Source organism: Coloeus monedula (assembly GCF_965178545.1).
Source record: "Coloeus monedula genome assembly, chromosome: 5".
NCBI lineage: Eukaryota > Metazoa > Chordata > Aves > Passeriformes > Corvidae > Coloeus > Coloeus monedula.
In genome coordinates, this window is record NC_138785.1 from 61040841 (window position 1) to 61052854 (window position 12014).

At 36.6% G+C, this 12014-nt stretch overlaps 1 protein-coding gene across 2 annotated transcripts in view; it reads left to right on the forward strand.

The window, feature by feature from the left end:
* RAB28 (RAB28, member RAS oncogene family) overlaps positions 1-12014 on the forward strand; it is a 61270-nt gene that overhangs the window by 11659 nt on the left and 37597 nt on the right. For both annotated transcript variants that reach the window (XM_082282691.1, XM_082282690.1), the window contains exons 3-4: positions 915-1003; positions 8218-8347. In XM_082282691.1, the coding sequence (XP_082138817.1) occupies positions 915-1003; positions 8218-8347 (219 nt within the window). The remainder of the gene's footprint in view (positions 1-914; positions 1004-8217; positions 8348-12014) is intronic.

Below are 12014 nucleotides of genomic sequence, written 5' to 3' on the forward strand. Positions count from 1 at the left end.
ACAGTTCTGAAAACGGCTCTTACCATGCAAAATGTGAGAAATCATACTTTAATATATTTGTATGTATATGGTGACATACCTTTCTGTGTGTATTTTTGATCTGTGAGTTGCTGAGTTGGCTTGCAGAATATGTATGATTTGTAGGATATTAAATACTCTGTATTTTCAGTGATTTTTTGTTAGTTTTGTTTTTAAAAACCTGCTAACAGTTGCAACATGATTAAAAATCATTTAGAGTAGAAAGGAAGGTCTATTCTTGGTGTAGATTCTTTGAAGATGAAATTATGTAAATCATGTCCAATTTAGCTTCGTGCTTTGAAGTGGTGAGTGGAGAAAGTAATCATAGTTTGCATCCTCAACTTAGATGTGTGTCAGTATTTCTATTTTTTTACTCTGTCAAGTATATAATTCTGTAACTGTATACTACTGTTGGTAGTACTGTTGGTAGCATCACTACCAAAATGAAGTTATCATGAAGATTCTTCTCCCTTCTTGATTGTAAGGAAGATTTGGAGAGGGGCTGAGGAAGGGACACACAGTATGAAATAATGTGGATAAATTGGCATTCGTTGTGTTACCTTTCAGTTCCAAGTACCACACTACAGAACGTTCTTTATGAAGTTTTACATGTTTTGTCAGTGGAATATGTTATGTAATTTCTAGTCAGGAGTGTTATACTTTATGCAATTCCAATTATTTTTTGTTAATATTAGATATGTTAATAACTAGCTGTAGTTTTACTGTATGTTAATAATTTAGCTGGACACAAATGACTTTTTTCCCAAATGATACAATAATTTTTGGTTTGATATTTAATTCCTATTTCTTGTATACTTCTTAAAAGCTATTGTTGTTGAATATATTTGTGTCTAAATTTTCCAGGTTACACTATATCTGTATAATTTTTTTTCCAGGAAATTTGAATATTACTCTTCAAGTTTGGGATGTAGGGGGACAAACGATAGGAGGCAAAATGCTGGATAAATATATTTATGGAGCTCAGGTATAGTATAAATGCTGATAATTGTATCTATAGCCATGATATAAAATTAATTGAATCTTTGTTCTTAAAATTATACATACATATATATAGCTTTTAGGTGGTTGTTTAATAAATCCCAAAAATGTTGAATGTCTGTTCAATCTAAACTTAATTGATATTAATACATTAATTTAATTTTGGTGTGTAGCTAATTTTTTAGAGTTGACATAAAAAGCAAAGCAAGGGTGTGCATTTATATAACTAACTCTCGAGAACAGATGGTTGTTTCCAGGCTTTGTGTCTTGAGTTAAGAAAAGCAATCATAGTAAATAGTAAAGGCTGTTTGGATATCCACATGGTAGATAGAGTGGTTGCTTTCAGAACAGCTGCCTCCTGGGGGGAAAAGGTAGAAGGAGGAAATTAAGAACAATCCTACACCATTAAACTCATGCATGCAACTGGGGTTATAAGAGGGCAAACAAAAGGAGACAACGAGGTAGCTAAATATTTTTGCAGACTCCTATTCAGTGGAAATTAATTTTATCTTCAGGTTAACTAAGCAAGTTAAAGTGGATGGTAGGATTAAGAGCTAAGTATTATAACTGTATCTTGAGTCATTTTGAGATTTAGGAGGATGTATTATATATGCCAAACTTCTTAGCATGAGTAATCCTAAAAGGTACTCTGTTCCTTAATTTGTAGTTTGTAATGAGAACAATAGGCATAACATGTGCTATTAGATAATGTTATACAACACAGGAATGGCTAGTGAAAGAGACTGGGATTTATTAGTTAATTGGATAAAGACAAACTTGTCAATGTAACATTTTGTCACTTTCAAAAAAATGTCTGAATGTTTTTAGCTGTTGCATCTGTTTTATAACATATTCTTTTTTTTAAAATAAAAAATGATTTGCTGACCTGTTACAGATCTACCAAGCAGTAGGAGAAAGTGGCTTCCAAGACAGAGGGAATTTGATTAATCACAAATTGTTGCCATATGCCCAAAGTAAATTTAATGAAGGAAATAAAAGGCTATTAGCTTTGTCTGTATTGAATTTGGTGATAAACTTAGGAGTTTCTTACTAAAAATACCAGGTCAAAAAGTTAATACCAGTGCCCAAAGTGGGTAAACAGTTGATATCAATAACACTAAAGTTTGATTTCTTTTTTCAGTCATTCAGGATGCATTAACAAAAAGCTCCTACGTCCAATCTCTTTGTCTTTATCTTCCCCCAGTCCTCATTGTAACCTTAATTTTTTTTAATGTACTAGTGATTTTTCTCTCCCAGTGTTGGCATGTATTGCCAACGTCTGTAAGAGGCTTCTTATAATCAGAATTGACTTCTAACACACTTCTCTATTGGCTTTGTAACAGTGCCTGTTAAGGACACATAAAACTGTCTTTATTTTCTTCTATTCATGAAATGCCATGAATAGTTTGGAAAGGCACTGCTTTCAGCTTATTTCTATGCAGAAACTTATTTCATGTTGAACATCTGCAGCTTTTTATAAGAAAAGGAAAGGCAAAGTAGAACAAGTTTATAAAGGAAAATCCTTTAAAACATGGATAAAATTTCCTGTGAATGGACAACAAAACAGCAAGAAAGTAATTGAGAAGAGATAGCATGGAGTTGGTGAGGGTAAACTGTACACAGCCAGCTTGGTTGCTGTCTGTGGTTAGATGGTTAGCTCTGGAGAGGAGAGCAGTGAATGTCATTTATCGTCACTTCAGCAGGGCCTTTGGTATAATCTCCCATAATATTGTTACAATATGTAGAGATAACAGGTGGAATGAGTGGACTGAAAATCTGAATGGACAGCTGGATTTAAAAATCTATAGCTCAATGTCTTACTGGTACGTGATTATAAGTTTTATTTTTTAAGGGTTGGTACTGTTGTTGTGTCTTTTACTAATTTTTTTAACAATGAAACAAAAAATTGTTTGTAAGTTTATGAATAGCGCCAAATTGGAGAGGAATGATCACTGTGCTGGAGGGTGGGGCTGCTACTGAGAGGACCATGACCAGCTGAAGGAGTGGACCAACAGAAACCTTGTGAGGTTCAGGTGATGACAGATGCCAAGTCCTGCACCTGGTACAGAATAATCTTGTCCAGCTGGGAATCAGCTGGAGAGTGTGCAGTGAAGGGCCACAAAGTTGATTAATGGTCTGGAGCATCTCTCCTATGAGGAAAGGCTGAGAGAGCTGTAACTGTTCAGCCTGGAGAATAGAGGGCTAATCAATATATATGCATCCATGCAGGAAGGATGCAAGGAAGACTTTTTTCTGTAATGTCTATTGACAGGACCAGAGCAATGGGCACAAACTGAAACAGAGGGGATTCCTTCTGAACATCTAGAAGCACGTTTTCTACTGTGAGGGTGACTGAGAACTAGCCCATGTTGACCAGAGGGGTTGTAGAGTCTCCATCCTCAGAGATACTTGAAAGCTGTCTGGACATGGTCACTGCTTGAACAGGAGCATTGAACCAAATGACTTCTAGAGGTCCTTTCGAGCCTCAGTCATTCTGTGAAATGGCTTTGGAGGAAAAAGGTCTTGGATGGGTGTTTTATTGGGGTAAAAAACCAGTTTAATCTGAGTTTGCAATGCACCCTTGCAACAGTAAAAGCTAATTGAATACTGAGCTGTGTTAGTAAGAATGAAGTAGTCAAATCAAAGAAAGTGAATATCATGCTGTCTGACATTTTTGAGGCTACGTTTGGAGTACTGTGTTCAGTACTCCAAAATTGTCTGTGTTCAGTACTCCAAATCCAGTTTAGGGTTCCCCAGTGCAAGAAAGCCTTTAAAATATTGAAATAATTCGGGCGAAGGTTGCTACAAAGAAAGTGTATGTGGCTATGATGTGTAGCACTTAGCATATGTGGTGCAGCTGGGATTTTAAACATCTGGTTTATAAAGTACACAAGCTTACAGATACAGATAAAGCAGATGATTTGGATCTGTTGCAGAAATTGTGTTCATCTGTGTATTCTTTAAATCTAAATAATTCAAAGTACATGGGTGGAATTGTTTGTAACATACCTACAGTATGCATTGTGCCTTTATTCAGTATTTGCAGATGCCCATAACCTTGTTTAGATTTCTGTCTACTCAATCATTGTGAGATTCAGAAATCATAAGTGGCTGAATTCTTGTTTTTGTGCTCAGAAATCTATGTGTATGGTAGGCCTACTTCTAAAATCCTATGGCCAGCTGGAGATAGAAGTTTCGAGAATCTACAGCAATTGAAAAGATTATGGTCCACAGTTCACCTGATCTTGGTTGAAATTTGATCAGGATATCAAGAAGAGTAAGTGGAGCATCCGTCTATACTTCACTGCAAAAATTTGCCACTGGAGGTTTCCTTCTCCCTAATGAGAGCTGAATCAATTCTCTAGGATAGATCTTTTTGTTGGGTTATTGCTAAGATGCCATATTTTGATTGAGATCCCCTATTTCTTGTGCCATGTTTAAAAATAAGAATGGCAGATTTGAGCATGAGAACTTGCATAATTTGCTTGCATGGTTGCAGTTGGAGAAATTGCAATTCACTTGCTGTTGTGAAGCAGTTGCTTTCCCCCTGCCCATTTTTTCTCTGATGTTGATTATTTAGAACAATGTAATTGCTGCATCCCATCTTGGTAGCTGAATTTCAGTCATGGGGCAGAAGAACTCTGCAAGCTGTGGGGAAAAAAGAGCTCTTTGTTCTTTATAAATAAAAGGTGTTAATAATCAACACTGACTGAAAGTTCTTTAAAACTACCACATTTATCTCAGAATTGAGAGATGCTGAGAGTAATTGTGTAGTCTGTTGCCACAGCTGTACTGATAGACAGTAAATCATTCAATTATGGCAACTTAATCACATGTATCTGAGTGACTGTGTCCTCAGTATCAGCAAAGACAGCAGTGGTTAAGTATATGTGGACTGTAAGCTGCTTTCATTTGCAAAAAACTGTTTTCATCTGCACATTTCTGCAACAATTAAGTTGCTCTTTACTGAATTAATATTCTGTGACTAGAAAAAATACTCTAGAATTTTGGCCTGACTTATATTATTAATGAAAACTTGAAAGTTAATTTAGTTTCTTGATGCAAAAGTCAGTCATAAGAAGAGGGTAGCTGAGGATAGATAGAAGAAAACATAAGTTTTTAATTATTGTTTTCTCTAGCTTCCTTTTATTGTGACAAGTCTTGACACAAACTTGACATAAACGCCTCTTAAATTTTGATTATCAGTATGAATATATTGCCTGGTTACAACATTGCCATACTAGCAGTTCAGTTTTGAAATAACAGTGCTGCTGTTTGCGTGGTAAGTCTTTCAGAACCACTCCCATATCTTACCTGTAATTGCTGCCCCTACCCACATATTTAGTTTAAATTATCTTTAAAATCTGGCATATGCTACATCATAAATTGGCTTGTTAATAGGAGTTCTGAAGACTCTACCTTCTCCAGGGAGCAGCAAATAATTTCTGCAATATTCTCAGTTTCCAGTGACCTATTTTTGCAAATGCTCGATAATTCCAAAACAAAAAGCACTCACATATGCACTAATGTAGGCAAAATGTCTCTCTCTTACTAGAGTGCAATTATGCAAGCAGGGACTATTTGCCACGTTGCTGGAGACTAGAGAATCAGTATGCTGTTCTTGGCATGTTGTCTACCATGTGTTTCAAACCTTTTTCATGGCAGGGAAATACACTACTTTTGTGTAAAAGTGCCAGTGTTAATTTTCCTCCTGAATTCCTCACACATAATAGGGAAACAACAGCTTTTATGCTATTTGGTCTGTACTCCATATACTGTAAGTTTGTGGAAAATATGATGTATTTTTTTGAAAGCAGTTATGGGATTTCTCTGTTAAATAAAATAAAGGTGAAATAAATTTTAGCCATGGGGTTACAACCAGTCCTTCATTAATTATCTATGTCATAATAAGTTGCTTGTAGAGTGCTGTTGTGGTGAAAATCTAAGCAGAAAGTGTTCTTTATGACCTGGATGCCATGCTACCTTTTTTCTCTATGATGTTATACCTGCCATCTTTGTTTCTTAAGTGTGGCAAATACTGACAAGACTAAAAAAATGGTTAACGGAAGAATGTGCTTTAGAAGCAGTGTTTTAGATCACAAAGAAAGGGACGAAAAGGAAGTTAGGTCAGCTTTAGTTGCAGACTTTGTTAAATGATTTCTTCCATGGTGAATCCATTGTGACTACCCTTTCATCCAAAGGGGTAGGTAGGCTACAGTTGTCTAGAGGACATGAAGCAGAGTACATTTTGATGAAGAATTAGTTAGAAAGAGTTGGCTAACCTTAAATGCTCACACTTTCTAATTTTTTTTTCATCTAACATTGATTTGTGCCGAAGATGGTGTAGATAGTCTGCTCTTCTGCAAGCTGGTGAGAGAACTCAGCAGCTGGTGAAAGAAGCATTGCTGTGTGCTCTTTCTCATTTACAACTTTCAGCATTATGGCTGGCTTTTTTTTTTAAACCTGTACCATACCTATCCTTTAGATTGAGTTTCCTCTTTTCCACTGAGCATTTAGTAACACAAATACGACCTTCTTAGAGCAGAACTTAGATTGTGAAAGACAGTTACATATATGCCCGGACATTTGGGTAGTTATAAAAATAGGAGAAATTAACTGAGATTAACTTAGAGATGCAAGATATTAAGGAATAAATTGTACCAAAGTTGGAAGAGTGAAGTGGATGTTTAATATTAGATTTGATTGGTAAAGAAGGAAAGATAGCAAGGGAAAAGTGGAGTGTCATAATTCTTAATTTCCTTGAAGGAACTGATGAAAGCTGTTCCTCAGAAATTAATAGCAACTATGTAAGTATAAGGAAAAAACTCAAGTTTGCCAAGGAGTTGTTAACATTGGAAGAAAAGAGATAGATTGGTATTGCTGTCATAGGAAAGTAGGAGTTGGAGGAATCTCAATAGGATCTGTTGCCTTCCTTCAAAGCTATCCATGTGTAATGACTTCCAGCAACCTTCAAAAATTTCCAGGTTGGTAACTGTAATAGGTGGTGTATTTCAGAGCTTTGCTATTCTTACAGTCTCCATAGGGATCTTTTTGTTTTGTTTGTTTGCTTGTTTTTAGTGTGTATCCTTGCTATAATCTTCTTGCATTGAGTTAAACCTGTTGCTACATGTTGTATTGATCACAGATTCCTAAGAAAGTTCAGGGTGGAATGATGTTAGGAGGTGAGTAGTAAAACACTCTCTAAGTAGGGTCAACTGAGAAAAGGAACTAGGCTGCTCAAGGATTTATTGAGTTCCTTCTTGTAAACCTCTAAGGATGGAGACTGAGAACCTCTTTGGTCAACCTGCTTTATTTTCCTTGTGGTGAAAAAGCTTTTCATTAGATATTATTTCAATTTCTCTTATTTCAGCTTATACCCATTGAGTTTTATCCTGCCATGCACTACTGTGAAGAGCCTGGCTCATGGGTATGGGAAGGTTGCTTTTAGGTCCTCCCAGGTCTGCTTCTTCTCCATGCTGAAGAATTCGGGTTTGTTCATCTTTTCCTCATAAAACAAGTGCTCCAGCCTCTGCAGAGCAATCATCATCACTGCCTGCTTTGAGTATTTGTCACCTGTAGCTTGGCCCAAAACGTCTGAAATATATGGGACTCCTTTTTTGACTTCTGACCATGTCTTTAGGTTCTCTTTTGAAAGTTTAAAGCTCACCAATATGTCTTATTTATCTTCTACAATACTGAAGGAATGGAATCCGACCTTTATCGCCGAAAGACAGCAGAAACATGACAGACAGTGTGCAGAAATGTAAAATTGAACTGCCTTTTTTTTTTTCCTGAACAAGGGAACAATGAAACTGCAACTAATACAAGTTAAAATAAAAGTCCTTCTCCAGTGTAATTATCTTTCTATTAGTGTGAAATGCTATTTTGGGTTTTTCATAAAGCATATGCAGTTCGTAATATTTCTGATCTAACCAGTTGTGCTCTTCACTGTGTTGCCATTTTTTTCTACCATTGTAGTTTAGTTAACGTGAATTTGGAACACATGAAATGCAGGAGAAATGCTGTAATAACATGTATATACTATAGAAATTTATAATTCCTTTAACTGACCCTCAAATGATAGGCTGCCGTTATTGTTAGTGCTCTCTTTTATGATAATAATAATTTAGATTCATGCAAATCTTACCATGTTAAATCCTTTTACAATCTGTAACATTTTAAACATGTCTTTTTATTTAGGGTATTCTCTTGGTTTATGATATTACCAATGGCCAGAGTTTTGAAAATTTGGAAGACTGGTATAATGTGGTAAAAAAAGTGAATGAAGAATCAGAAACACAGCCACTTGTGGCCTTGGTTGGAAATAAAAGTAAGTTACTCATATTTACATATTAATTGAAATACTCTGGATGTGGTTTGCTATTAAAGAAACGACATAAGGTATATATATTTAGCAAATGCAGCTAAATACTATCTTGTGTATTTTTGCTGCATACAGATGACATATTTGGGTATACTTCAGGATTCTGGCTCTGCACAGATAGGTTATGGGACTTGCTGCATCATACTTTGCCTAGCCTGCAGCCTCTCTCCCTGTGCTCTATCCCTCTCTCCCTTGCTTGGAGAGCAGCACACAGGAGTAGAGAGCAAGATCACTCTCCCGTGTTTGAATTTGATAGGGCCCCAGGATATACCTATGGCATGCATCCGGAATGGAGAACTGGGAAGCATTCCTGGATGTAGTAAAAGGTAGATTTCATGATTCTGTGTGTTAAGAGACTCCTGGATTAACTACTGGTATATGTTTAAAAAACTACACAATGCACTAGGCCTAATACTTAGGAGTTGCTTATCAGACTTTTTTTTATGTTACCTTGTTAACAATCCGGTTTAAACCCAGAAGAGCAAAGAAAACTAAGTCTCTGTATAAACCGGAAAGAACTTTGAAGGTTCAAAATGCACTCAAAAATGAGATTAAAACCAAACGAGGTTAGATGTTGGTGCCAAAAATTTGATATTTTTTATTTAATAGTAAAAGAGGCAAGGAGAAGGAAAGAGAAAAGAAAGAAACAGAAGTGTGCATGGGGGAGCGGGGGGACAGGGGTTAGGTGGAAGCACATCACCCATCTGAGGGTCCCAATGATGTCTCGTTGCTCCCCTCCATCTGCTCTGCTGGGGTGAGGGTCCCCCGTCGCTGCTGTGGCCACTCCGCGCCACGCAGCCACACACCAAAGAGTAGAGAGTCCAATGGAATAATACACCTTTGGGCCAGGTGGGAACGGCTGGGTGCCTCCCCTGTGCCTTGCAACACTATGGGTCTGTTGCATCATCTCTGGTTCAGGGTCTGGGGACCCCTTTGGGGGGGAGGGCTTTGATGGGCCATGTCACCCCCTCTGTCCTTCACGTGGATGCGGCTTTTTTCCCAAGTGAAGGGGCCCTCAGCTGGGCTCCTCTGCACAGCAGAGGATGGGCAGTCACTGTGCCTCTCACCAGAGGCTTTTCCGACACACACCCAAAGGCTCTCTCCCTCACCCTTTGGTTCGAGGGTCTGTGTGAGCCTGGCAGCTGATAGCCCTGGGGCTGTGGTCTCTACTCCTGAGGTGTTAAGCCTGTACTTTGTGAATGTCCCCAGCCCTGAGTTATTACTTTATCTTATCTTCATCAGTGAGCTGTCCAGGGCCTCTCAGAGCCCCATTCAGGCTGTGGTAGTCTTTTCTGCAGCTTTTGTAATACAGTTTTGAAAGTCCTTCATGTTTAAGTCATAAATTGTAATATTTCAGTCTCTAACATACCTGTATACACATCAGGTGACTTTGTGTTGTTTTGGGATTTTTTTTACCCTCTCCTTTTTGTGATCACATCAGTATGGTATAACAGTTTTCTCTGACCCCCAAAATATAAATAATCATCACCTAGTTAATTTCCTAATTAGATGGATTCCCAGTTCCCCTGTTTCCAAGTAAATCTTACATCTTAATAGAAACATCCTTATTGGCATAACTGATGTCTTGATCCTGGCTCTCTTACCCCCTTTTCTGCTGAAGATGATAAAAGCAACATATAAAAATTTTGGAAACAAAGTGGTAGAAGTTGATTTTTTTTTTTTTCACTTTCCAAGTAATTTGTTTCCACATTACAGTGACGATGTCATGAAAAAACCTGAGAAAAGGACCTTATCCAGCAAGTTAGAATTGTTTAAAATCATTTGAAAACAATGTAGAGACAACACTTTCATTCAGAACCATTAACTGTAGTATTGCTACAGTGATGCTGTAACATTTTATGACATTAATTAGGAAAGACTAATTTCCTGTGAAGAAAACAGAGAAGGTCTTAGAGTTACAATATATATATAGCACTTCTGAAAGTATAACACAGACTGTATTGTACTCTAGCAAACCAGAGTCAATAATACAGATTCTGTTGAAATTCAAATTAAAAATATTTTTCAGTGGTTTCTATTTTGCCCCAGAATTTGACTTCCCAGCTGGAATTCTGTAAATCTTACAAAGTATTTGCAGTAAGATGCACTGTAACATAGGATAAAAAATGTTCCTTTGCTGAACTGACACAATAGATATAGAAAATGATACAGTGGTTTCCATTCTGAGGCATTTTATTTCTGTTGTTTTTCACATATACATGCCTGCAAATCTTTTATATCCAAGCATTTCCTTGGGAGCATATGGAAATAGAGTCTGGTTTCCTAGGTGAATTTTCAGATAAAGGCTGACAGTGACTAGTGAAAGGGCTTTAATTTTATGAAAACAGCAGCCGAAGGAACTGTGCTTGCTGCCTTGTTTTCCTTCAGAAGCTGTGTATAAAGAAAAACAGCAAAAATATTGATTTCATGTGATGCTAAGGATGTTTGTTGCTGTTGTACATGTTGAGCATGCAGGGGATACTGTTTACAGAGGGGTTTTTTTTTGCTTTATTTTTATTTTAGCATGATAAAAGTTAAACTTTAGAAGTGTATTGGTTTTCTAAATTCTGTAGTAGGATAAGAATACCTAAGAAGGCTTCCACCCCAATACTAAAAAATTAGTGGCCTGTGAGAGGAAACTGTAGTCAGGTTCCTGTTGTTACATAAATAGAAAACAAGGTGTTTATATTGAAGCATGGTGTTGACTCTCACATATTACGAAAAGTTAAAACTACTGGTACTAACAAATTATTGAGGAAGAATCTGTTCAACTTCTTTACTTAGTAAGTGATAAGACACTCATATACAATGCAAGAGCAATAATAGGTTAAGAGCCAGGAAAAGCCATTTGATGAATTGATGAACTTACTTGACCTCATGCATCATTCAGGAGAAATACTCCAGTGAGTGGTTTCTGTCTCAGGATTGCACTTGGTTTTTTTGAGCTTTTGCTTTTAGGAAAATATCCAGGTAAGCTCACCGAAAGACTAGAAATGTCAATATCCACAGGCAAGTTATTCTAACACTTAGCTTTCTTTCTGATAAAAGCTTTTAAAAATTGCCAAGTATGCAGTTATTTTCATTCATAGCAACTGGAAAACTTTGGGCCAGTATTTAGATACCTTGATAAGAATTTGGAGACTCAGCCTCTGTTTTGAAACTTTGGCCTAAAGTTAGTTCCTTAACTTGGGCTTAGGCTGTCCTTTGTCTGTTTCCTCGTACTGATACTGTCTGAAATAATGTGTGTTTCTTCCATTTTGGGGAGATATACCTGGATTCTTTCTATGAATAAAGCTATAGCTTGGAAGAAAACAAAAATATTTTTCTACACAGTATGATATAGAAAACTGTACACTTGAATTCTATTAAAGGAAAATAATTTCCTTGGGTAATTTTATCATTGAAAGTGAATTATTTTATATATAGCAGATATGGTGCATAATTGTTTACTACTGTTAAGTCATGCAATATTATAGATAATTAATTAGTGGTTTCTAGTATCAATTTGTAGTCATTCTGTTAAATGTTAAGTTTGTGGGGATCTCTTGAGTATTCCATAAAACTTGAAGAAATTGTTCAGTGCTGATTTAAATGAATCAGTGCTTGTTTTCAC